The 26,195-nt window shown below is 30.1% G+C and overlaps 1 protein-coding gene across 3 annotated transcripts in view; it reads right to left on the bottom strand.

The window, feature by feature from the left end:
- Positions 1 to 25,902, bottom strand: part of LOC136974845 (E3 ubiquitin-protein ligase HACE1-like) — a 47,956-nt gene extending 22,054 nt beyond the window's left edge. Inside the window, exons 1-10 of one of the 3 annotated variants that reach the window (XM_067269816.1) lie at positions 25,648 to 25,902; positions 25,207 to 25,278; positions 23,172 to 23,226; positions 19,974 to 20,063; positions 19,708 to 19,812; positions 16,542 to 16,749; positions 13,594 to 13,676; positions 5,502 to 5,598; positions 3,789 to 4,022; positions 698 to 1,755 (exon numbers count right to left, since the gene is read on the bottom strand). In XM_067269816.1, coding sequence (XP_067125917.1) covers positions 698 to 1,755; positions 3,789 to 4,022; positions 5,502 to 5,598; positions 13,594 to 13,676; positions 16,542 to 16,749; positions 19,708 to 19,812; positions 19,974 to 20,063; positions 23,172 to 23,226; positions 25,207 to 25,278; positions 25,648 to 25,666 — 2,021 coding nt within the window. In that variant the 5' untranslated portion in view covers positions 25,667 to 25,902. Of the gene's footprint in view, positions 1 to 697; positions 1,756 to 3,788; positions 4,023 to 5,501; positions 5,599 to 13,593; positions 13,677 to 16,541; positions 16,750 to 19,707; positions 19,813 to 19,973; positions 20,064 to 23,171; positions 23,227 to 25,206; positions 25,279 to 25,647 lie in introns of those variants that run through there. The other 2 variants (XM_067269817.1, XM_067269818.1) reach the window with 2 other exon arrangements.
- Between the last annotated feature and the right edge of the window lie 293 nt (positions 25,903 to 26,195).

A 26,195-nucleotide genomic window follows, 5' to 3' on the forward strand; every position in this document is an offset into this window, starting at 1 on the left:
ACAGTACCAATTATATTTGTGATTTAATTTGAGAAAAAATATCTAGAAAATTTTAAGTTAAGTATAACAAGTAAATTTTTTTCTATTTTTAGTTCTGGTTTAGTAAACCAACCAATCTCACAAATATATTGCCATTCTGATTATTATATACAGGGTGTTTCAAAACTCATGGGCAAAAATTTAAGCGGTGATAAAAAACATCTAAACAAGCAATTTTCATCATACAATGCATGGGCGGAGAGCAAGTGGTGAACCGCTAGACAGTGCTGTAATGGAAAGCATAAAGCATAAAGCATAAAGAGTTCTCTTACACATTGTCATTTCTACTGTGGATTTCAGAAGGCATGGCGGTGAACAGTAGTCAGGAAAAGGCGGACATGCATTTGGAAAAGGCGAACATGCATATCCGCTTGGTGTTTTGTTCTTTTATGTGACAGTAACGAATACCTCCTAGCGCTTCACTGCTTGCTCTCCATCCATGCATTGTATGATGAAAATTGCTTGTTTAGATGTTTTCTATCATCCCTTAAATTTTTGCCCATGAGTTTTGAAACACCCTGTATATCAAAAAAGCAAAGTAAGAGAAAGATGATTTTAATTATGAACGAAGATTTAAATAAAAACTTCTTTCCATTTTATATTTTAAAATTAAATTTATTTTTTAACAGTGTTGTAATCAATAAAACAATGAACTTACTTTTCTGGAGTGCGACAACCACAGTACCAATAAAAAGCTTGAATAACAGCACAAAGACGAGAAGCAGTTGCATTAATGACATCATCATCTGCAGATTTTTTTACAAAATTAAGTTTTTCACTTGATTTAGAATCTAGATTTTCTTCTACATTCTCAACATTTGAAACAGGCAATTGCTGTTCACATAAATCACTAACTTCTTTTTTATTTGATAAATGGCAAAGATGTAATCGATCATTCATATCATTTGAATGAGAACAATGGCAATTATTTGTACATTTTGTACACTGTTTTGATTCTTTATGTTCTGTAAATATTTTACAACTGCATGGCAAATCTATATTCATATTCTTGGAATACTCTTTAGCTTCTTTAGAAAATTCAAAAGAATTACTTTTTTTTACACTATAATTAATCTTTTCTTCATCAGAAGAAGTATGTGAACTATGATTGACCTTTTCTCTCCATTCAGATTGTTTTTCTTCACTGGAAGTTCTGAAAGGATTCTCTTCAATTTCTGTTTCAGTTAAATAATTACAAGAATTTGATATTTGGCAACAATGATGATTATCATAATCTTCACTTCTTTGTTTACTTTTACCTATTTCACTTGCAGTTTGTGCATCATTATCAGTGTGATAACTGCTTGAATTTTTGCAGATATTACAATTTACTGCTACATCACTATAAGCTGCAACAATACCATTTTTTGGTGATTTATGCTTACAATTAGATTCATTAACACACGGAATTTCTGTATTACATAATTCTGAAAATGAAAAACTAAACTGATTTTCAAATTCATAAGTAATTGGTGGAGGAGATAAACACGCTCCTTTTAAATCTTGTTCAATAGGATTGCACATGATATTTTCTACTTCTGTGTCTAATATCCTCATCCATTCTTCTAATGAATTCCACAGAATTTCTGTAGATTTAAAAATAGTATTGCTTTCAGGACTTGCATTTGGAGAAGTAAATACTGATGTTGCAGGCACAGGTATCAGTTCTCTGTACAGTTTACATAATACACGGACACATCGCAGAAAATTAGCTGCCTAAAATAAGAAATAATCAATCAATGTTAGCAAAAAAAATTATTTAGAATTTTATTTTAATCATAAGAAACTCATTTATATAAAAATTTTAAAATTCTTTAAATTACTATAATTTTAACTATGTATATATGAAGAATAAATAAATAAATAATATAAAGTGATGATTCTGTATATATATTAATATATATATATATATATCAGAATCATCACTTTTTGTCATTCCATTCAACTAACACTCAATGGCATGCATAACTGTGATGTTGAGACACTGCAGAAAATTTCTGGGACCCCATCAATGTAAGAAAAAACTGAAAATTACAATCTTTTCAATAATCATTTAATATTGCATGAAAATAAAATTTATAAGTTGAACTGAATTAATACTCATTGGACACTATTTGATACTATATTAATACAAGTTGAAAGGCCTGATGCAGACATCGGGGCATACTAAATTACAAATAAGAATAATATACAGTGGAACCTCGGTATACGTCTGCTTTAGAATACATCCAATTTGGAATACGTCCTGTTTGGACAAAACAAATTTCGCTCGGTATACGACTTAATTCAATTATACATGCCATCTATGAACAAGTAGCGTTATTGGTGTACTAGACCAGACTAAATGTTCGCAGTTCCACAGTTTATAACTTTGTTAAATTTCTTCTGATTTTAATTTGTAAGTAAAATTTTATTATTTTTATTAATCATGAATTGCAAAAAGGCAAATGAAAAGCAACAGAAAACTAAAAAAAATGACTAGAATCACAATGGAACTGAAAAAAGAGATTGTTGAGAAATATGAAGGTGGCATGGGTGTTCGAGATTTAACTGTTGCATACCGTATTCCGAGAACGACGATATCGACAATCGTGAAAAATAAAGACATTATTAAATCTGCTAACGTTGCGAAAGGGGTTTAATCAATTTCTAAACAGATTATTAGTATTAAGGAGAGTTTGATTTGATTTGATTTTGATTTAATGATTTAAATAATATAATACAATATACTGTAATAACTTTAAAAATCTATAATAAAATTTATTTTTTTATTAATGTGCTCAAACAGTGTTTAAATTATTTTACAACCCCATTAATATATCATATCAAGAGGAGTTTTTTTTACATGAGAACGGATTAATCATTTTTACATTACTTCTTATGGGAAAGGTTGGTTTGGTATACGTCCTATTCAGTATAAGTCCAAACATCAGGAACAGATTAAAGTCATATACTGAGGTTCCACTGTACTGAATATTATACTGTAAAAATATAAAATAATTTATACTGTTAATTTAAATAATAGCTAGAGGTGCAGCTAGTGGCCATTTTTGGCATACTGTGACAAAAAGAAAAAAAAAAAAAGAGAGACTGCCCATTTTTTCAGCTTTATATACTAGATTTTTAAAAAAATATTTAAGCAGCAAGGGAATTCTGCATTGAAGGGCTTTGTGGAGTCTAAGCTGCTGTTAACATCACTGATTTATTTTTTTTTATCATCATTACAATCCATTTATTCATAGAATCAATGTGTTTTGTTGGTTTAATTTTTGTCTAAATGAAAAATTTGTTTCATGTCTCATCCATGGAACCTGTTTATAATATGTAATTAATCATTGATTATATTCTTATCATTAATAATTCAGATTTTTCTTCTGTACAGAATCAACAATCATCACTTGGTTCTTTGATAACAATGATTAGCTCTTCATTGATTCATTTTCATTGCAATTGTTTCAGAAATAAAATCTGACAAAAGAATAGACTCCACATACAGCTGAAAATCTATAAAAAAGTTTGAAGATTTTGAATAAAATAATTATATTAAAACATTTCTACTGTTATTTATTATATGAAACACAATTATATCTTGTTTGAAATCCATACAATACTTGTTATCAAATTAAGATACTTTAATTTATTATAGATCTATTTTGTTTTATGTAGCAAATTAAGCTTAAAAAGATAGCTATTCATTTTTAATTTTTCAAAATATTAAATAATTAATAAAATACTGAATGGATATTTACTTGCAATGTGAAATTACTGGAAACACTCAAAAGTTTATGGCCAGCATGTGATACCAGATCTGAGAGACCTTGGAGAATATGTACTCTCTGCCAATCTCCTAAATGACATAAGTAACGAAGAACCTTCAGTAATGTATCTTCAGTTATTTCTGGTCTTTGGGCCATTTGAATAAGTGATTCATACAATTCTGGCATATAACTAAGTAGAACTTCTGCAGTTTCTCCATAACCACCCTATAAAGAACATACATATGTTTTCATTTTAATCATGCATTTTTATAATATAAAGGGAGAGAAATTATGATCAACCAAGTTGGAACTATTTTTTTTTTTTTTTACAAAAAATGACTAAGCTATCATCTAGACTATAGTATAGGTGATAGTAGTATAGTATAGGTGATAGACTATAGTACAGGTGATAACTTAGTCATTTCTTGGAAAATAAAAAGATTGGAGTTGATAAAAATAATAGTCCAAACTTGGTTGGCCATAATGGGGCTCCCTATTTTAACTATTTTGTTATAAATTTTTAGATTATTTATGACAAGCAAGCAGAAAAAGTTTCCTAATTTATCTACAGAAGACAAAGTTCCATTGTTGTAAACTGATAAGTTGATCTTAAAGTGGCAAAAATGCTTTATTTTTTCCCATGTACTTCTCATTATTCTCAGACACTTGTCACAGTATGGGTTTTTCCATCCCTGATGTGCAGAAATCCAGGCCTTGCTGTCATAGCCACATTCTTGCAGCATGTTTGCATTCATCATCACACAAAGTGTTGACCAGCCATGTGCTCTTTTAAGAAAAAAATGAAAATTACTTAGTACCAAATCTAGGCTATAGGGTAGATGCTCCAAAATGGTCCACTGGAAGATGTGCATTAATTCCTGTGTGCTCAGTGTAGTGTGAGGCCAGACTTTGTCATGGGAGGATCACATCATCTGTCAAAAGACCAGGATGTTTCTTCCTGATGGTTTCTCACAATTTCTTAAGTGTTGTGCAGTACGTCTTTGATGTAGGACCACATCTCCAAGTGGGCTGTCATTTTAAGCTCCACAGTGCATAACTAAAATGTCATGTTATCCATCATTCCACTCAACAACCAGATATCTTAGAAACAACAGGTGTCAACAGTAATTAAAAACAGTATATTTTTTTAAGCAGGGAAACTTTTTCTGATCCTCTCTCATATATATAATCAATTATATATACACAAGGAGTGATAACAATCATAAGAGATACTATAAAATTAAAATAGATACTGAATAAACATTTGAATCTTATTTCTCTTTTATTACTATATTATATTTATGATATAAAAATATTATTGTACAAAATTTTTTATTAATACATAATTTTTCTTAATAATAATTTATTGTGAAATTATGGATACTTTTATATTAATTAATATTAGTTTCGAAAATGTATATATAACTATCAACAATATTAATTATTTATAATTTAAAATAAAATCTGAAAAAGTTATTCTATGGTAACATTACATTGAATATCATTATCAATACTAATAAACATTTTATTTATTATAAATGAAAATTCATCATAGTTATTTATTCTCTTAAATTCTTATATTTTTCACTGTGGAACATTTCAAGTCAAAAATATTTTTTTAAGTTCAAAACTTATGATTTAATAAACATAAAAATATATCTTTTAAAAATGTTTTTAGTAATTTAAAAACAAAACAAAACAAACCAGCACACAAAGATCTAATGGTGTTTTTCCAGAATAGTCAGCAGTGAATTTTGCTCCTCGAGAAAGCAATATTTGAGCAGTGTCACGTTGCCCATGCCTAAAAATAATTACTGATATAAACATACTGTTTACTATATTAAATCAATAGTTATATTTTTAATTTATAAAAATAAATATGTATTATACAACTTGGAAAAAAAAAACCAGAATTGTTTATTAAATAAAATCTATAATAAATATATATGTAATATATATACAGACATAATTACAAATAAAAAAATACTCGTAGATATACTTAAAAAAATAATAATAATAAATAGTTTAACTAATATTGTATTATATACCATGGTACCCATCAGGATTTAGTATACACGAGATATTCCCCCTTTAGCACAATTAGTGGGGAGCTTTTGAAAAAGAGGATATCCCTCTTTTTATGTATGTCCAATGTTCAATTACACCAAAAAATTTCATAAGATAAATATAAAAAAAAGTAGTGCTTATTAACAATCAAGACTTACAATCACTATGCCATTTCATTACAAGTCAATCTTTCTTTAAAACAACAAAACTTAAAATCCAGACTTCATCCACACATTTTAGAAAAAGTGAGGAGAAATTTTAGAATTTTACTTTAGCCAAATAATCTGTATAATTTCTAATGCAAGTTGGATAGATTAAGGAATTTTTTGTAAAATCATCTGGAATTTATTATTTCTTTACTATACAAAAATGAGGTAAAGAATAAATGTTGCAAGTTCACCAAAACATTTTCAGATTCGGTTTAAAAAATCATAGCTTTAAAGCTAAAAATTGCAGATTTAGTTTTAAAATTACAAAAAGAAGTCCTTTGATTTACAGAATATGTATATAGATCTTAGACCTAAATAGTATATATCAAAAGTTGATCATAATAATAAAAGTGAAGATCCTTCTTACTCGTCTCGTGATCTTTACAAATGTTCCGTTAGAAGGTCCGTCGGAAAGTCACACCTCCACACTCAATGATTAGTTATATACAGTTTATTTACAAATATTTACAAAGATATACACTATGCAATAGCATTACGTACACTACAGTATCGAAGCTGTGATGCAGCACGTCGACTTAGCTGGCCTGGGAACACGAGTCACTCTTCCGGAGATGGCTTAACCTCGTGGCCGTCCGTCTCTACAACAACCTTTCTCCAGAGGACTTTCCAAGAGGAGAACACTCTCTCTATCCGCCTCAAAGGTCTGCCTGTTGTTAGAGACCGCCACGTACCAGGTCCCTCGCCCTTTCTCCTCGCTTTTTTGCCACCCTTCCAATTTAAGGGATTCTGGCACTGCCTCCTGCGACCAATCACTTCCTTCCCCTTCTTAGAGCCTTCCAAGACGTCCGCCCTATCTCCCGCCGACGTAGCTCACATTTGCGTCCGTGCTTTATTTATTTTTGTTTTCTCAAGCTGGCCGGCACGTGGCCAACACATTGACCCTTAAGTGGGGACGCTCCACCTTTGATCCTTCCGGCCGTTTATGGCCCCAGCTCCAGGTGGGAGCAATTATCTCAGTCGGGCGATTTCTTTGACTCAGGCCGCCAAAGGCGACCTTTACACCTCCCACCGACAAGGTTCAAACTGCGCTTCAACAAAAGCCGGTTTGACCTAAACAATACTGCCACGACACACAGCAATCTTTACCGTACAAATTATTTTGTTACACTACACTTCCTCCTTTCTTATTACAAGGATCAAGTTACTACAAATAATAAACTATACTAACAATATACAGTATTTAATATTTTACAGAAAAAGATATTTTACACAGTCAATAACATCTTCGGCAAATTGTCCCGTCACATTGCATTCAGAATCGCCTGGTAGATACTGATTACATCTATCCGAAGGACTTAATACCGAAATTAAACTGCCTTGTCTGTACGATCTGGGGGTTCCGGATTGCTCCTGATTTCCCGTCTGGATAGTACGTCGATCTCATTACGATTTTTCCCTCTTCTGTGCGCGATTTTTGCCTTATTATCCCGCGCTACCAATGCCCTAGGGACCGATTGTTCCTTAAGAGGCGTGCGGTCAACTAGCCGAAGGGGAACGCTTGCCTGCCGACCATGACCCGCCTTACAATATTTTCTAGCATCGCTCTTTTTATTTGTCGTGGGGCTCGTCCTATTTTCCCCGCTTTCTTTCGCAACCGTAACCCTCGCGACTGGTTTCCGTCGCCTATTCGTTTTCGTCCGTTCGACTCTCCTCAAAACGCAATAATCGGCTGCCGAAAGTAATGCATCTGTACCGCAGCTAAGTTCGTCAGTTAATGCGCAAGTTATCAAGGCTGGAGCGTAATCATTTTTCTTTTTATTCGACCTCCCTTCTAGTCTTACAGGTATTGTCGCTAACACTGCTGATACCTGCTGCCCAAATGCGCTGATCAACTTAACCTTTCTCGCTGCCCGCGACACGTAAACAGGCACTACAGATTTCCTAATTACCGTCATATCTACCCCCGTGTCCACTATTGCAGAAAATTTATTACCTTTACAAGTGAGCAGGAGATTTTCGTTTCTACTAACGGGTACGTTTCCGCTGATCGTTTCCCTGTTCACCTTTACCCTAGCTACTAGCTGCTCGTCCGATTCTACTGTTTCGTCTATTTTAACCGCTCGCGTTGCTTTAGGCTTTGGTCCTTCCTCTTTAATATTTCTCCGAGGACAATCCCTTCTGAGATGACCCATTTGGTCACAGACATAGCATCTCATTCTTGATCCTCCATTGTTCGCGCTCATGCCTCCAGTTCTAGTGACTGTTCTATCCCTTTCGCGTTCAGGTATAAGTCTAACGTCACCCTTTTCCACAGCCTCCGCATGCTTATCTGCGTATCTGGCTAACTCTTCCGGTGGGAACCAGCCTTTACCTTCTTGCAACAAAACATAACGCTTAGTGTCAGCATCTAACTTAGTCTTAAGGTGATCCGAGACCACTAATTTTGTTAGCTGCTCAAAAGAATCTACGCCTCTACTATTTAGATAATACCGATATAGATCCTCCATTCTAGCTGCAAATTGGGGCCACGTTTCTTTGCTTCCCTTTTCAGCGGAAGTGAACTCTTTGAGGTACTCAGCGGCAGACAGTCTCAGCTCGTCTAGTAGGAATTGTTTTAAGGTTTGGTAATCCCTGATCTCGTCTGCCGTAAGCCTATTTAACGCCGTTTTACATTTCTCCGATAGCACCGTTAAAACTAGCTGCCCCTGAAGTTCTTCCGGCACATCGTACGTTTGTAACACTACCTCTACGGCCCGAAACCACGACGGTACTTCCGCCTCCTTGTCTGGCATTTTAGGTAAAGCCCATCTGATTTTTCTAGCTAGGCTATCCAAGTTACCTCCCAGCTCAGAGTTATTACTAGTCCTAGAATCACTTCGTAGACGATCTCTCTCTAACTCTATTTCGGCTAGTCTAACTTGCATTTCCATTTCTTTTTCGCTCTTTCTAATGTCCATTTCCTTTTCACTTTTTCTAATGTCCATTTCTTTGTTTTTAGAGTCTATTTCGGCTAGTCTAATCTGCAAGCGTAACTTCTCTAACTCGTCAGACTCACTGTCCCTCTATTTCATTCTGGTTGTCCCTAACCTCGACCTCGGAGTCCAAAATTTCCCTTTCCGGCTCCGTATCCATTTCCTGGGATTGACTAAGATCAGCCCGACCTCCCTGATCCTCAGAACATGGCATACCCCTTTTTGACCCTTGAGTCCTTCCGCGTCCCGGCATTCTGAATACAAATAATCAAGAACAACTTACCAATGTTGAGTTCTGTTCCGCCTTGATTTCCGGCTACTCTTCCTTCCGTAAGTATCCAACATCTCGAATGTGGGCTCAGTACTTTCCTGTCGTCTTGCGAGAATCTCCTGAAGATTTGCAAGAATATCCTGTCGAAGACTGCGCCAGTGAAGATCCTTCTTACTCGTCTCGTGATCTTTACAAATGTTCCGTTAGAAGGTCCGTCGGAAAGTCACACCTCCACACTCAATGATTAGTTATATACAGTTTATTTACAAATATTTACAAAGATATACACTATGCAATAGCATTACGTACACTACAGTATCGAAGCTGTGATGCAGCACGTCGACTTAGCTGGCCTGGGAACACGAGTCACTCTTCCGGAGATGGCTTAACCTCGTGGCCGTCCGTCTCTACAACAACCTTTCTCCAGAGGACTTTCCAAGAGGAGAACACTCTCTCTATCCGCCTCAAAGGTCTGCCTGTTGTTAGAGACCGCCACGTACCAGGTCCCTCGCCCTTTCTCCTCGCTTTTTTGCCACCCTTCCAATTTAAGGGATTCTGGCACTGCCTCCTGCGACCAATCACTTCCTTCCCCTTCTTAGAGCCTTCCAAGACGTCCGCCCTATCTCCCGCCGACGTAGCTCACATTTGCGTCCGTGCTTTATTTATTTTTGTTTTCTCAAGCTGGCCGGCACGTGGCCAACACATTGACCCTTAAGTGGGGACGCTCCACCTTTGATCCTTCCGGCCGTTTATGGCCCCAGCTCCAGGTGGGAGCAATTATCTCAGTCGGGCGATTTCTTTGACTCAGGCCGCCAAAGGCGACCTTTACAATAAACACAATTGAAGAAAGGATAAAAAGATTCTCTGGCAAAGCTTTTAAGTTTTTTTTTGGTGGCTCAGCTTCAAATAAAAATTAATGTTACTTACATGATCCTGTGTGTGCTCAAAAGTATTTTTAAGACATCTATTTGAATGCCAGATGGCCAAGATAATTAAAGTATCAACCCATGCCCTGCATGATCCAGGCAAGCGAATTCAGGTATTTTTCAGTGGTGATCTGTTTGAGATATGTCAAATACATCCCTCACTACCCAGAAATCCTCATTTGGAAACTGGTTGACCCCATACTGAATATAAAAAATGCCTTCTTGATACCTGTAGGGCAAAAAGAGTTGAGAAAAAGACACACACATTTTTTTGTGTTTGTCTTCAATTGTATTTAATATAATGTAGTCCTGGAGTTTACAAATGGTTTTTAAGAAGTTTATTGTAGGCATTAAAAAATTTATCAGATTGAAAAAATAAATAAATACCATTGTCATATCACTAACTGACTTGAAATCTAGCAATAAATTGCCAGACCTAGCAACATTGTCCTGTTCCCACTATCTTGATAGTGGCTAATAAACTAAATGTTTATGTCCATAAAAGACAACATCTGCCTTTAATGCTCTATATGGATATAATGGATAAAATTAAAAATGAATATATTGTTGCTTTAACCAAGAGTAAAATTAGCTGATTAATTCAAACTTTATCTGATTCACAAGCTTTAGCCTTAACACACACAAAAGAATAAGTATTGAAAAATGTAACACAACTTATCAGAGTCGGATAATCATTTATATGATAGACTTAAATGGTCTACATTTTGTCAAACATTGCATTCCAGCAAACTGCCACTATTATTTTTCTCTCACTTCAAAGATTTCAAGTACAGTAAAACTTCTCTAACTGAAATATCTGTAACTTGAACATTTCTTTAATTCAAAGAAAACAAAGCACTTGGTAGATCTCAATGGAATAGCATAGAGATTTAACATGTCCAACTCAACTCAAAATTTTTTCATGGTTCCCCAACACAGATTTATGTTACCTTCAACTTTCCCAACTCAAATATTTAAATTTATTCTATCCAAAGTGATCCCATTTATCCTCAGATTTCCACGAAATTTTCAGAGTTAGTTGTATCTACTCTCAAACATCAATTTTCAGACAACATTCCAGTCCAAAGCAAAAGGTCCTCTCACTCACTTTATCTCAACAAGATGTACCTGTAAACTGTTTGACTCCCACTAGTTACATTAAAAATTTGCTGAAAGGCATTACAGAGACTGTTTAAAACAAAACAAAAAAAAACTATCAAAGATGCTTTATATAATGAAAGAGAGGTAAAAGTACAAATCTACTCAGAATCACCACTTTTTACTCTATTTTTCTCTCACTTTCTCTAACTCGATTTGAGTTAGAGAAAGTGATTAGAGTTAGACAGGAAAAAATTTTTGAGTTACAGACGATTTGTCTGTAACTCAAAAATTTTTTCCTGTCCCTTGAAGCTTTGAGTTAGAGAAGTTTTACTTATTTACAGCATACTTTGATTTAAAAAGTCATGGTAATCTGCATGTATTTTGTTAACATATATGTTTATTAAATATTTTCCCAATTACTTTTGTGCTTATAGTTGCTTGAGATGAAAATGGTTCTATTTCAGATCATAATAATTCTGGAGAATTCAGTTCCATTACACTGTGGTTCTGAAAGGGTAGTTCAACTTTTCAACTTCTGTTTGGAATTTCAGTAATAGTGATGAAACTGTGTGTTAGAGTCCCAATTTATCTTTTACCTCCTCTACACATGGACACTTCTCCCATCATTTTGGAAACAATGGTATGTATGCTGAATAGAAGTATTTTGATTCATGTAGTAGCACAGCCCTGTGCTTAGTAGAAGCAATTGACAGTCTTAGTTAGAAAATTAAGGATCACCTAGCCTGTACTACAATCCAAATCTATCATCATGCAATTATCACCTGTTTGTTAAAGTCTTGAGAGACAATAGTTACTGCATGAAGAACTCTCTGAAATCAGAGTGTTTGTCATACAGTGGATCTGACACCAACCAAAATACACTTCTATTCTGCAGATATATCATCATTGCCAAAACAAGAGAAGTGTCAGTGTTTTGGAAGGGGTCCTAGAGGAGAGAAAAATTAACATATAAGACTATAAAATATACACACTCAGCTGGATAAGCAAACCAATGACATACTCCACTTCAGATGAAATGGTCTGTTTATCCAGATGTTTTACCAGACAATGCATCATTTATTCCCGAGGAAGTTAGTTTAGTGAAAACACATCAGATCTAGTGGGTATATCCAAATTTAATTTTTGAATAAATTCAGTCTAGCACAGAAAAGTAATTTTGTGATATACAGGGTTAATACTCAAATTTTTGTTTTAAATTTCATGACTTTCCCTGACCAACTTTGTGCAAATTTCCTGACCCTCATGTCCTTACAGTATGGCACACTGACAATATAAAACAGAATTTGACTTACTATGCACATATGCTATTGCTTCTCTAACTTTTTAATTGCCAGTAGTTATTTTTTCTAATTAACAGTTATAAACTTTTTATAATTGCCAAATTATTAAAACTAAAAATAAAACGTTTTATTAAACTTTAGTTTATTCTGTTATTAATCCACAACCATAAATCTACATGGCTTTGAAAAAATCCTTATTTATTATTCATTAATAAATCTTGTATAATCCATGTACAAAAGCATATATTTATTAGACTTATCCCTAAATAAATTTCCTGAACTTTATAAAAAATATTAACATACTGGAAAAAAATTGAAAATTGTTTTGTTAGGCAATCAAAATTATTAAAATGAAAAATAATAAATAATACCATTTACATTAAATTTATTTATCATTTTTTGTACTTTGTAAAATTTTTGTACATGCTTGAGAGAAATTTTGGTTCCTTAAAATATTCTGCACCCCTTTTCATTAAGTTGTATTGTACCACATTACTTCTTGCTGTCTGCAGATGGCTACACTTAGTCAAACATGCTCTCAGCAAAAAAACTACAAGGCAGCCAAAGAAGCAAATTCCCTGACTTTCCATGACTTTTTCCAAACACTAATGAAAATTCCTCACTTTTCTAATTTTCCAGGTACATAGGAACCCTGAACATACCTAAATTCATATTTATTTAAAATCATTATTAAAATAATATATGAGACTGTAATAATAAATCAAATAAATACATATGTCACAGATTTATTCTTATTCTATTGCTTTGTACTTTACATCTGAACAAAAATATTTTTATTTTTCATATAGCTCCATATGTAGAATTCAAACTGATTTTTGGTACCTTCAATTAGAGATTTAGAGATTTCACCGAATATTTTAATGTGTTTATTCATTCAAATATATTTCTTTGAAATTTAAATGATATATACAATTTATAAAAGATAGTTCTATCAAAATGAAAAATTTTATTAAGTAAACAAACTTACTTGCATGCAAATGCTAATGGAGTAGCACCCATGACATTTCCACGATTAATATCTGCATTATTATCTAAAAGACAGATAACTGTCTTCAAAAAGAAAAAAAAAAAATTAATAAAATATAATAATAATAATAATGTTAATATATTATTACAGAAATAAAAAGCTTACATTATAACTTTCTAAGTAATAAAACATTTAGTTTAGAGCTAATGTACTGTACATATTTAATATATAAATTAGAAACAATATACATTATATCAGGTGTCTTCAACATTTTTCTGAAAAGAGACATGAAAGTTGTAAAAGACAAGGCTAGAGGTCAGATACAGAGGATACAGTCAAAGATTATTTCTGAATAACAACAAATATAAATCAATGCAAAATTTGTAATTGGTTTTTCAAAAGAGTGTCATCAAAATTGGGAATAAATTTTGTGGCACCCAATATTAAAATCCATTTAGATATAGGATGGACAGTAATGTTCAATATTTTGATTTTACCCATTCCATTTCCAAAAAGGTTTGTTTACAAAGTCACACAGAAATGAAAATAGAAAATATTCTCTGTACAAATTTCTTAACACTCAAAATTATCTACTGATAGAGATTTGTAAAAGTTTAACAAATTCTCTTCTTTAAATAAGTTTTTTATAAAATTCATTTGCAGCAAGACTTATTAATTCTAATTGACTTTTCAAAAGTTTATATGCTTTGAACTAATTCAAATGATGATAAAGCCTGTCTATGAAAACTATGAAGACTAGATAAATATGCTTTGGAAGTCTTATTGACCCATGGAACATAAGTTGAAGACCCATTTTAGATAATGATAAATTTAACAATCATATTATAAATAAATTTCTAAGTTTATCTCTCTCTAATTAAAACTTATTAAAAATTATTTACAATTTTTACCTAGAATATTATATTATGTCTAAAATTGAAAATATGTAAATAATAAAAATCTGAAAAAATACAATTATTTTTTTATTTATACTCCCATAACTGCCATAAATAATCGGATTATATTTTGGAAATAATAATTATGAATTACAAATGAATTTGGCACTAAAGGAAGGTGTTAGGTGCATCTCGTATTAAAATTAATAATTATAATATTTAATTAATTAATTTAGATTAAACTGGAATAAAATTTGGGCCAATTCCTTTCTTCCAGTTTAATCTAAATTAATTAATTATTATAATTATTAATTTTAATACGAGATGCACCTAACACCTCCCTCTAGCGTCAAATTCATTTGTAATTCATAATTATTATTCCCAAATTATAGCCAGATTATTTATAGTAGTTGTGGGTGTATTTGCTAAGCACTGGGTTTCAGTTAGTGTTTATATTTTTATTTATACTTTTAAGCTAGACATAATCAAACAGAATTTTATTTCAGAAATCAATGAATTACTACAAATTTCTTTATGGAATTAGTTCTGAACCATTAGATTTTTAAAATCTAAATAAAATCATATATGTTGATGGTTTCCCAGCCAAGAATCTGCTTTAACCACAAAACATGATTTTACTAGGCCAAACTATCAGAGTACATAACATTATAACCTTCCATTATTAAAAATCAAATATAATAATAATAATAATAATAGTGTTTTAAATACCAATTTGTCCCACACATATAAAAATACAAATAATAAAATTTCTATTATCTATATATAATAAATAAAAATGTACATGTTCATTTGTTCCTAATAGCTAATCTCCGAAAGTTCTTCACCGATTGCTTTGAAATTTCGACACAACATTACATTCGAATACGTGCGTTTTTATATAATATAGATGTCGAAATTCCCCCCACAGGGGAGAGAGACAAAATTAAGGCATACCGTGAAGAACTCTGCTTCTATTATACTATTTTAGATGCTGTTTTTTGCATTTTTGATTGCACTTTAATAGGGTACATCAAGAGAATGTACATTAAGAAGGGATTTTTTGAAATTTCCCCGTGAGGTAAGTGTTATACATTTATATTAGATACATTTTGAGCCACAGCAAAGTGTGGCAGGTACTGCTAGTATATAAATATATACTCTCTCTGTCCTGTGGTCACTAAGAAAACTTTTTAAATGATATCCCCCATCATGAGTTCAGCCAGGTCCCACAATGGAAGAGATGTGGCCCAGTATATCTAGATCAGACACCCATCAAAGATTCCTGTGCTTTTTTGACAATATGAATTTTAATCCCAGGTCATCCAGTGTGATAGGTTGACACCTAACTGCCTTGACCATCTGGCCAATATTATATTATCATCATCATCAGCAACAGAATTAATAATTTAGTATTCACAAATAATGATTTCATTTTAAATGACTATCTTAAAAAACATTGCATATACTAATTACTTGATATTTTTAGTTTCAATTCAATTTATTTATTGACTTAGGGATCTCCCCCTGATCTAGGGAAAGAAGAATACAAATGAAAAAGAAGTAATTATAATTAAGTTAACATAATAAGATTTAATATCTTAGAATAAAATTTGCAAGTTTTATAGAGCAATAAATGTGAGAACAAAGTAAATTGATTTAATTAATAAATGAGTAACAGAGTATTTTGAAAGAAGGAAATTATAAAATGTAAGTAATAAATATATCAATTTGTAATGTTGAAATCGTTATAGATTTTGCAAAAATATTTTTAAAATATCAAAATATTAAATTCATTTAGCATTTTCATTTTTTAAAAACTAATACTTGTATCAATAGTAAATTTTAATAAAAACTTTTAATTATTATATGTATTTTTTTGAAAATTTTAAAATCAAAATAAATTGATGGAATTTTTTCATTTTTGAATATACTTATAGTATATTGAAAAATGACAGCTATTCTTAAATTATAAAATGTATATGCTAAGAATATATATTTAATTGTAAATATAACAAATATAAAATAAAAATTTTTTTTAAGTGCTGAAATTACTGTTTTATGTCCATTTTGACATGCAACGTGTAAAGCAGTTTGGCCTTGTCCATCTTCAACATCCACATCCTTCACATACTGTAGCATATCATGAAGTAATTCAGTTCTTCCATTTACTGCTAGCCAATGTATTGTAGTCAGTCCTTCATTGTTTCGTATATTTACATCAGCTTTATATTCTAATAATTTTGTTAAACACTTTTTTTGTCTAAAATAAAAATATACATATAAATGTATTTATTATAATTAATATTTAATCAGAAAATAATTTATTAACTTAACACAAAATTCTATAATTAAAAGTAGAGAATAATTGAAGACCTTGGACAAGAAATTGTTAACTCATTTTTCCAAGATGCTGGGAAAAAGTCATTCTAGTTTTCCTGAATTTACTCTGTATTTTAGGGACAGATCATGAGTCTGGAAATTATATCTACCCTAAGGTTGTTCAACAATAATAAATTTCTACAATGAAACTGAGTTAACACATTCTTGCCCCAATGTCTTCACAATTACTTCAACAGATTTAATTAAAAAGTAGTTTCTATAATAACAATAAATAAATAAAATTCAATGTGTTTCAATAATGATAATAAATAATTTAAATATGGAAATAAAATTATTTAAGTTTAATCATAATACGTAAACTATATTTGTCAGAGATACATTTTTGTTCCATATGTTTTGAATGAAGACAGTCATTTGATTGCCATTTTATCCTGAAGACTGATTAAAAAAAATGACCAAAATGTTTGAAAATTAAAAATAATCACTGCATTTTAAGGTTTCTATAGTAGTGTGGTTAATAAATAAATTCTTGAATGTACAGTCTAAATCAGAATAACTAAAGTTGTTCTCTCTATTTTAATTCTAAAATTTAATACGAACAAAGACTTATTATCTCAATTATTGAATTTTAAGTTAATGATCATGAAATATTAATTAGTAATAGAAATAATATATATAAAAAATTCAAAACACTAGAAAGAAAATCATAATGAAAATTTTAGAAACCAAATTTATAATATAAACAATTAATCATAAAAACATAATATCCTTCTATGTTTTATGTAAAATTTTACTAAAATACTATATAATATTGAATCTACAATTGTAACAATTACTAGATTATAAGATTCTCATTAATCATTATTGTTTTCCATTTCTTATTCCAAAATTTGTAAATTTGCAATAAAAAATAATTGTAAAACCTTATAATTTATTGATAATGACTTTTGAAATTAATTCTTTTTCTACCAATTTCTTTTCTTCATTTATAATTACTTCATAATTTGATTTAATGAAGATTACTTTGTTGCAATTCATTTGCAACAAAGTAAGCAATAATGAAATCACATTTAAAAACACACAACTAAAATTATGTATGTGTGTATATATATATATACACACACACACAAAATTATATATCAATTAAGTAACAAACAATCAATTAAGTAACAATCACAATTAAATGTACTATGACACATTAATATTAATTTTAGTTAAATAAGGGCATTTTTTTAAAAACTATCATCATCTCAGCTTTTGTGTTAATCTTGTTCAGAAGTATCAGCAACATTTTCATATTTTTATCATAAAAAATTTTTTATGGATGACAAAATAAAAAATGTTATTAATTTAAAATTTATTCTTATTAAATTATTAAAAATTAAAAATGAAATATTTTAATACAATTCTGTTGTTAATCCACAACCATATATCTACAAGGCTTTGAAAAAAAAAAACAGTTATTTTTTATTATTCATTAACAAATTCTATATAATCCATGTACAAAAATATATATTTATTAAATTTATCTCTTAATAAATATCTTGAACTTATAAAATATTAAACTGGAAAAAAAAAAAAAAAAAAATCAGAAATTGTTTTGTTGTGCAATCAAAATTATTAAAATGAAAAATGATAAATAATACATTTAAATTATTTATCATTTTATGTATTTTGTGTAAAATTGAGAGGAGAAATTTTAGGTTTTCTTTTGTTTTTATCAAGTTATGGCAATGCAACACTTGGGTAATAGGGAAGTGCCTTCTGGGAGGTCTTTTTAAGAGTAACTGGCCTCTATTCTGGCATTACAGATGTGGACAAAATCTGGAAAACTCCACATGGCCAGCCCATCCTGGCAAGGCACAAACCCACAACTGAACTCCTAGAGTTCAGGAAATGGAACTGCTTGGCCACTGGTAAGCCAGAAATTTTAGGAATGAATTATGTTCAAAAATCAAAGTTTGACTGTATAACATTTTTTTATTGTTATTCTTATGAAGATCGTTTTCCAAAAAAATTTGAATTTCTTAAAAAAACATTTTTTTTTAATAATTAAATCAGCAATATGAAATAAATAATGAGAGAAACTTTATTATAATAAACAATTAATTATATAAACATTTTCACACCTAAACGCTAATTCCAGCAGTAAAAGTGAACAAACTTTAATGTTCGAACATTTCTGGCTTCTTTTAGAGGCCCTCCTCTGAAGCCGAAAACATTCGAACATTAAAGTTTGTTCATTTTTACTGCTGGAATTAGCGTTTAGATGTGAATTTTGTTAGTTTAGTTCCAGTTTATATGTGCTAATTTTTTGTCTGATATAAACATTTATTTTAAAAAAGAAACCATTAAATTATATAGAATAAAATTATTTGTAAGTTTTTTTTATATATATATCAGATAGTTTAATATTTAACATTTTTATTTAAAAAATTGTCAAAGTCAATAGTATATAAATAAATATTAAAATAGGTACAGTAGAGCATCGATTATCTAAAATACTGATCAACCAAAACATCAGTTATCCGAAAGTGTTCCAGTCCACAAATTCAAATTTCCGTTAGTGCTGTGGCGCTGCAGCACTCTCCCCCCTCCCTGCAAATCTAAACTGTAGGCCTAGTTTAATGTACTACATTATGTAAGGTATGTATTTGTAAGACATATGATACAAAATATAAACAGTACAGTTTTGTGTTTAATATATTTTTTTGTAAATGATCAGTTATCCAAAAAAATTAGTTATCTGAACAACCCCAGTCCCAAACTGTTTTGGATAATGATGCTCTACTTTATTTATTATTAAATTATTTATGCTTCATATGACCAAATAATTAAAATCCAATATAATAAAATATCTTTATGAAAAACTACACACCCATTTCGTGCTGCTAAATGTAATGCAGTGCATCCAGCAATATCTTGATAATTAACATTGGCTCCTTTTCTCAAAAGAAGAACCAAACATTCATAAGCTCCACAACTGAAAATATAATTTAATTTAATCTTTAAAAAGTAAAGGAAATGACAGTAAAACGATTCAATATGTTACTTAATGTAAATTCATTAAATAAAACTTTTTATAGAAATATATATAAGTTTTTAAATAAACATAGTTTTATAAAATAAATGTTAAATACACACTTTGCAGCTATTTGTAAAAGATTTCTTTGAGCTCTTCCAAATGGGTAATTAACATCAAAAGTTGATGCTGCTAATAGGTCAGATACAGATCTGAAATTATAAAATATTTATAATAAATTTAATTAACAAATATTAAATTATTGACATTCATCTATAAACTTTATGAATGTCTACAGCTTTGCTTTCAGGTTCCATTTGGGATGTTCCCTGTTACACTGCAAGCAGAATCACTACACTGTCTGAAGACTTACGTATATGTTAGAGTGAAATGGCAATGACCTCCATATCTAGCAATATTGCAATCAAACAACATGGTTTCAAATAATCGAAACAAATTTTGGTTTGATTATTTGAAACCATTTTCATGCTTCGTTTTTGGTCTTTAAAATTGTTCCAAATAATGGTTTCTCCAATTAACTAGAATCTACTATAATTTAAAACTTCATAAAAATATCCAAAAGTTTTCAGATTGTTTCAAATAGAAATCTAATGTCAATTGGATTCTAAAATAAAAATAAAGAAAGAGCTTGCAGAATGACTATAAAACAAATATGAATAAACAGATTTATTTACATACATGAAGATTATAGCTAGAAAAAAAATCAGTCTAAACAAGTGCAATTTAATGTAAGCTTTATAAATTTAAAATTATCTTAATATAAACTGATTATAAGAGAAATAAGGATTAATTGGAAAAGTAATAATTCCCAGAAAATACAATTGTATGTTTTTAGAAATAACAGCAATTTTTTTTAAAAAAGACAACACTGACAATGCTATGAACTTGCCAACAAATTTCCATCTAACGATTCAAAGTCTAAATTTTCATAAAATGAAACTATTCAGAATACAAATACTACAATGTGAACATATTAAATTATACATTAGGTTCTCTTTATATGGCTTTTTGCTGTAACAATCTTCTGGTTTACAGCTCAGTTTTAATTTATGGCCCAAAAAGTTTCAATAGTACAGGTGTAAAAGTTCAATAGTACTGATGAAGACATAATGTACACCAACAACTATCAAAGCACAGTAAATAAGGTGTCATTTACAGATACATTAAATGCAACATAAAGTAATTGTTTATACTGTATTTTATTTATTCTTTATTTATTATTTTATAGAAAACAAAGAAGAAAAATAATAAGTAAAAATATTTCTAATATTAAAATTAACTAGCAACTAGGGTTTCTCAAATGAAATCTGGGTTGATTTTTAACCTGGGAAATCCCTGGGATATCCCAGGAAATCCCGCATATTTCTTAAAAATTCACTTTTTTCTTAGTTTGTGTTAAGGTTGAGGAAATTTTGCAAATAGAAAGTATAATTAACTCATAAATTGTCAGAATACATTTGTATTTATTAATTTTAAATCTACTAATTAGTTTTTTAAAATTTTTCTTCGTTATGGCATGACACAAATGGTCAATAATTAATATGTAGCTTATTTGTGGCAGGACTCTGAAAATTCTTTATTTGTCAGAACCTGTAATATCTGGAATAATTGTAATGCCAGGTTGTGCAAATTGAGCAAGGATACAAATGAGTACGAAGTCTGCAAGTATGAAGTTTTTCTTCATAAACCTGGTTATTAAAGAAAAAACTGTCAAATTATTGGGCTATAAGCTTGATGTTTCTTTAAAGCAGCTGAGGTAGACAAATCAAGAATACTAGAGAGCAAAAAAAAGTACTACAATTTTGAAAACTAACTAAAAATCTTCCAGGCTACAGGTGAAAAAACACATAACATCTGTCTTCTCTTAAATGCATTAAAGACGATTCCACCCACATGAATTGAATTGGAAAGGGCATTCTTGGTGATATCAAGGACTTTTCATTAGTTAAATAAAAACCAGATCGAGTGATTGGAGTATTGACCATCTTTGTTTTTTAAAATCTTATTATAAAAATTTACAATAATATTTTGTATTACATTTTATTTAAAAAACGAAAATTACCTTCTAAGTTAGAAGTTTGATCTAAGTTCATTTTTTTTTTTTTTTTTAAATTTTCAACTCAATTCAAAGCTATTTTTTTTTTTTTGTTGTTGTTGTATGCAGTTTCCAGAAAACTTTAATGAATTTTTTGTATTTGTAAAAAGTTCTATGTAATTCAAAGGTAATTTTTAATATATATCTTACACAGCATTATTAATATGATTTTGGAGGTTGCAGAACGTATTAAATTACTCTTAAAAAAATAAAAAATAATTATATCATTTAATTTCACAATCCTTTGTATGTCTTAAAAATAATTAATTCTATCCCGAGATTTCCCAGGATCCTGGGAAACAGTTCACTTTTATCCCAGAATCCTGGGACAAGCAATAGACTGGGAAATGAAAAACCCTACTGGCAATATTGTTGCAAGATGTTAATGAAGTTAATTTTGGTTTCAGTTTTGACTACTTGAATTTGGAATCCCACATGCAGTCAAATATCGATACATGACATTAAGCGTTTTACTTAAAAACAGTCATTTGACTTACACATTTCTTTTTGTGTGTTTCACATGTGGTTTTGCAGTGCAGTTTGGAAAACATCCAGCAACCATGGACCACATGTTGTATATAAGAGGAGTTTATTTCTGCTTATGTTTTGGCTTAAATACTTAGAAATCTCATTGGTCTAATATATATTTTTAGTCATTAATGTCTAATATATTTTTTATTTATTTTGCTCTGTCCATTAATTACTACATTTCTTTTAAATAAAATCCAGTTTTTGAGGGCAAAATTCTGCCAAAAATGTTCTTTATCCAGTCTAAATCACAAGTGCTTCAGAATTTTTTAAACAATGACTTCCAAGAAAAGTTTGAGATTTGGCCGAAACAGTGGGATCACTGTATAAATGCAAGGAAGGACTACTTCAAAGAGAATGGCAACCAGATTTAAATTAGTTATGTATTAAAATTATTGTAGACAAACTCCAGTTTAATTTTTATCATACCTCATATTTGAAACATTTTATTGTTTTATTATGTAAAATTTAAATTATATTTAATTTAAATTTCACATAATAAAAAAAATGTTTCATATTCCATTTACATAAATTATAAAATGTAATATAATGCTTGAAGGAGTATTCAAAATCTTAAATAATATAATTAAAATTAAGCATTCACTCCAGTATTTAGTTAGTAAAATTATAATTATTAAATAAGTTTAAAATTTTTTAAATTATATTTATTTCTTACCTATGTTGATTTCCTATGACCATTGGTATTAAAACATATGCAGCAGCATTAGGATCTAGAAAATTTATCATCAAATTATAATAATAAACATTTTTTAGGTGCTAAGAATTATCTTGAAATATATTATATATATATTATATACAGTAGAACCTCACTAATTTGGATTAATTGGAAGAAAATATTAAGATAAATAACAGACAAAAACAAGTTTTATGTAAAACAGATGGATCATATCTAGTCGTACTATATAATCTCTCTATGCACCGGAACTTGTACTGTACCTAAATACAGAATAGGAAATTTTTAAATTGAAAAAACAAATTTAATTATTTTGTAGTTGCACCCCAAAAATATTCATCACAAGATAATATTAATGTAATATATATAAATCAAATTTTATTTTATTTCTGTAATTACTATATATTAGGTAAACTGGAAAGTAATGTGGTTTCTGCACATGTCAATACTTGTTCATTATTTATCAGCTCATTGTGTACTTCAAAGCCATGCAAAACACATTTTAAGGTTAAAGTGACTTGTTTACTTGTAAATAATTAAATCTTAAATTTTTTTGCAATTTTGGGTGAAATGGCCAGCCAAATACCAGAAGAGGTACATATCCAGCATTGTATGCTTTTTGAATTTCACAAGGGTAGTAATGTAACAGTTTCTATCAAAAACATTTGCAATGTTTATCCAAGTGCATTAGACGTTTGTAAATGCCAAAGGTGGTTTTCTAAGTTCAGATCTGGTAATTTTGATCTTTTTGACTCATATCGATCAAGAAGATCAACAACTTTAGACAATGATGTGTTAAGGGCGGAAGTGGAAGCAAATCCGTATTAGATAATCAAGGAACTGTCAAACACTCTTAACCAATCTTGCTCGATCATCCAAGAACATTTGCAGCAAATTGGTAAAGTATGCAGAGCAGGTGTTTGGGTCCCGTATAATCTGTCCAAAGAAAACAAAGCTAACTGATCCACTACATGCAACTTATTGCTTCAATGGCACAATACAGAAGCGTTTTTTGATCACTTGATCACTAGAGATGAAAAATGAGTCCTCTATGATAATCCAAAATGCAAAAGGCAGTGGCTCTTTCCAAATGAATCGCCACAAAGTACTGCTAAGCCAGGTTTACATCCCAAAAGAGCACTTTTGTGTGTTTGGTGGAGTATTCGTGGAATCATTCATTTTGAAGTGCCAAAACCTGGAAAAACTGTGAATGCAGACCTTTACTGTGAACAATTGGATCAAGTAAATCAATTTTTAATTGAAAAGTGTCCAGCAATTGTCAACAGTAAAGGCGATAATGCAAGACCACACTGTGCAAGACGAACCCTAGAAAAAATTAATGAATTGGGGTGGGTGGTATTGCCTCACCCACCATACTCGTCCGACACTGCACCATTGGATTTCCATTTATTCCAATTGCTACAACACTTTCTAACAAAAAATTTGGATGATGTACGAAATGTCATCTACAGATATTTTGCTCAAAACCAATTGATTTTTATCGATCCGGTATTGAAAATTTGTGCACTAGATGGCAAAAGGTTGTTGATAATGAGGGTGATTACGTCATTGACTAAAAATAAAAACAAGTTAAAAATTTATTTGTTTGATTTTAATGTAAAAAAGCGACATTACTTTCCAGTCGCCCTAATATTATATAATAATTCTTTAATTTGTAATTTCTATTCTAGAAATGCCTGTATAATTAAAAAACTTTCCACATTTTAATTTTACAGGAAGAAATATTGTAAAGCTTTTCTATAATGGATACCATATTTAGGCATTGAAGATTATACAGTACATTTACAAGTAATTCTTTTTAATCAGTTTAATAGATAATTAAAATGAATTTATTTAAAATAATACTTAAATAACTGTTTTATTACATTCAATAAGAGCATATCATATACTTCATATCACAAATACGAGCCAAGTAACGAATAAATTTAGTATAAAAAAAAGTCAAATGTAGTTAGTCAAAGGACTATAAATATAAAATCAGATCACAAATGATTACCTGCAGGAAGTTCTACAGCCCTAGCAAATCTTAACGACCGAGTGATTTGCTGCAGGAACTCCATTAATTCAACTGTAGGAAAAAATGTTATTTTATAAATATAAATATATAATTTTCATATAATTTATAACAACAATATACGTTGTATATGTATAGATAATACTACTTCAAATCAATGAATTTTAAAAAAATATACAGTGCCTTTTAATATGGTTCATATACTGGTATTGTATATTAATACACAATTGTATATTGTATATTTCACAATACACAGTATCTTTTATATTGTGACGTCACAAACCGATAATATAAATCAAATAAACTTTGACTTCTATTACAAGATATGCCGCCTGAAGTTTCATACATCATTAAATAACGTTAAGTGACGAAGACGAGGAGAATGAGATAATTGTAAAGTAGGAAGAAATCATATACGAATACCAATCACAACGTTACCCATTTACACGATCATCGATATATCAGTGACGACTTTTCTGTGCAACTGTCCATTCGAGACGAAAAAAGAGCTTAAATCCGGCGCCCACCTAACCGACTTGTTGTTATATTCGTGCAGGCCACCTCCATAATCCACTGCGGTTCGGTTCACCAGGGATTGTGGGTCCAAACTTTATATAGTTAATAAAATTAAATAAACGAAACAAATTTAATTAAGCAAATTTAAGCAATTAATTAAGTTGTAAAATTAATTGAATAGTATTTAAAACAAAAACAAAAAAAAAATCGTGTAAAACAATTCTTTAAAAAAAATTGCTACATAGGAAGGATTTGTGAAGAAAATGTTTGAAATTAAAAATATATATTTTTTAATTTTTATTTTATATAAAGTTTTCATATAATAAAAAATATTTTATTGACGTTAATAAACAGAAACTTTCCGAAATGCTCGTGTTGAATAATGTCGGATTGAGATTTTCCAAAAACGAAGTCTTTATTTATGTAGTAATAAAATCGTCAATTTTCATTATTTA

The sequence above is a fragment of the Centruroides vittatus genome, unplaced genomic scaffold, assembly GCF_030686945.1.
Source record: "Centruroides vittatus isolate TY-2023 unplaced genomic scaffold, ASM3068694v2 contig_357, whole genome shotgun sequence".
Lineage (NCBI taxonomy): Eukaryota > Metazoa > Arthropoda > Arachnida > Scorpiones > Buthidae > Centruroides > Centruroides vittatus.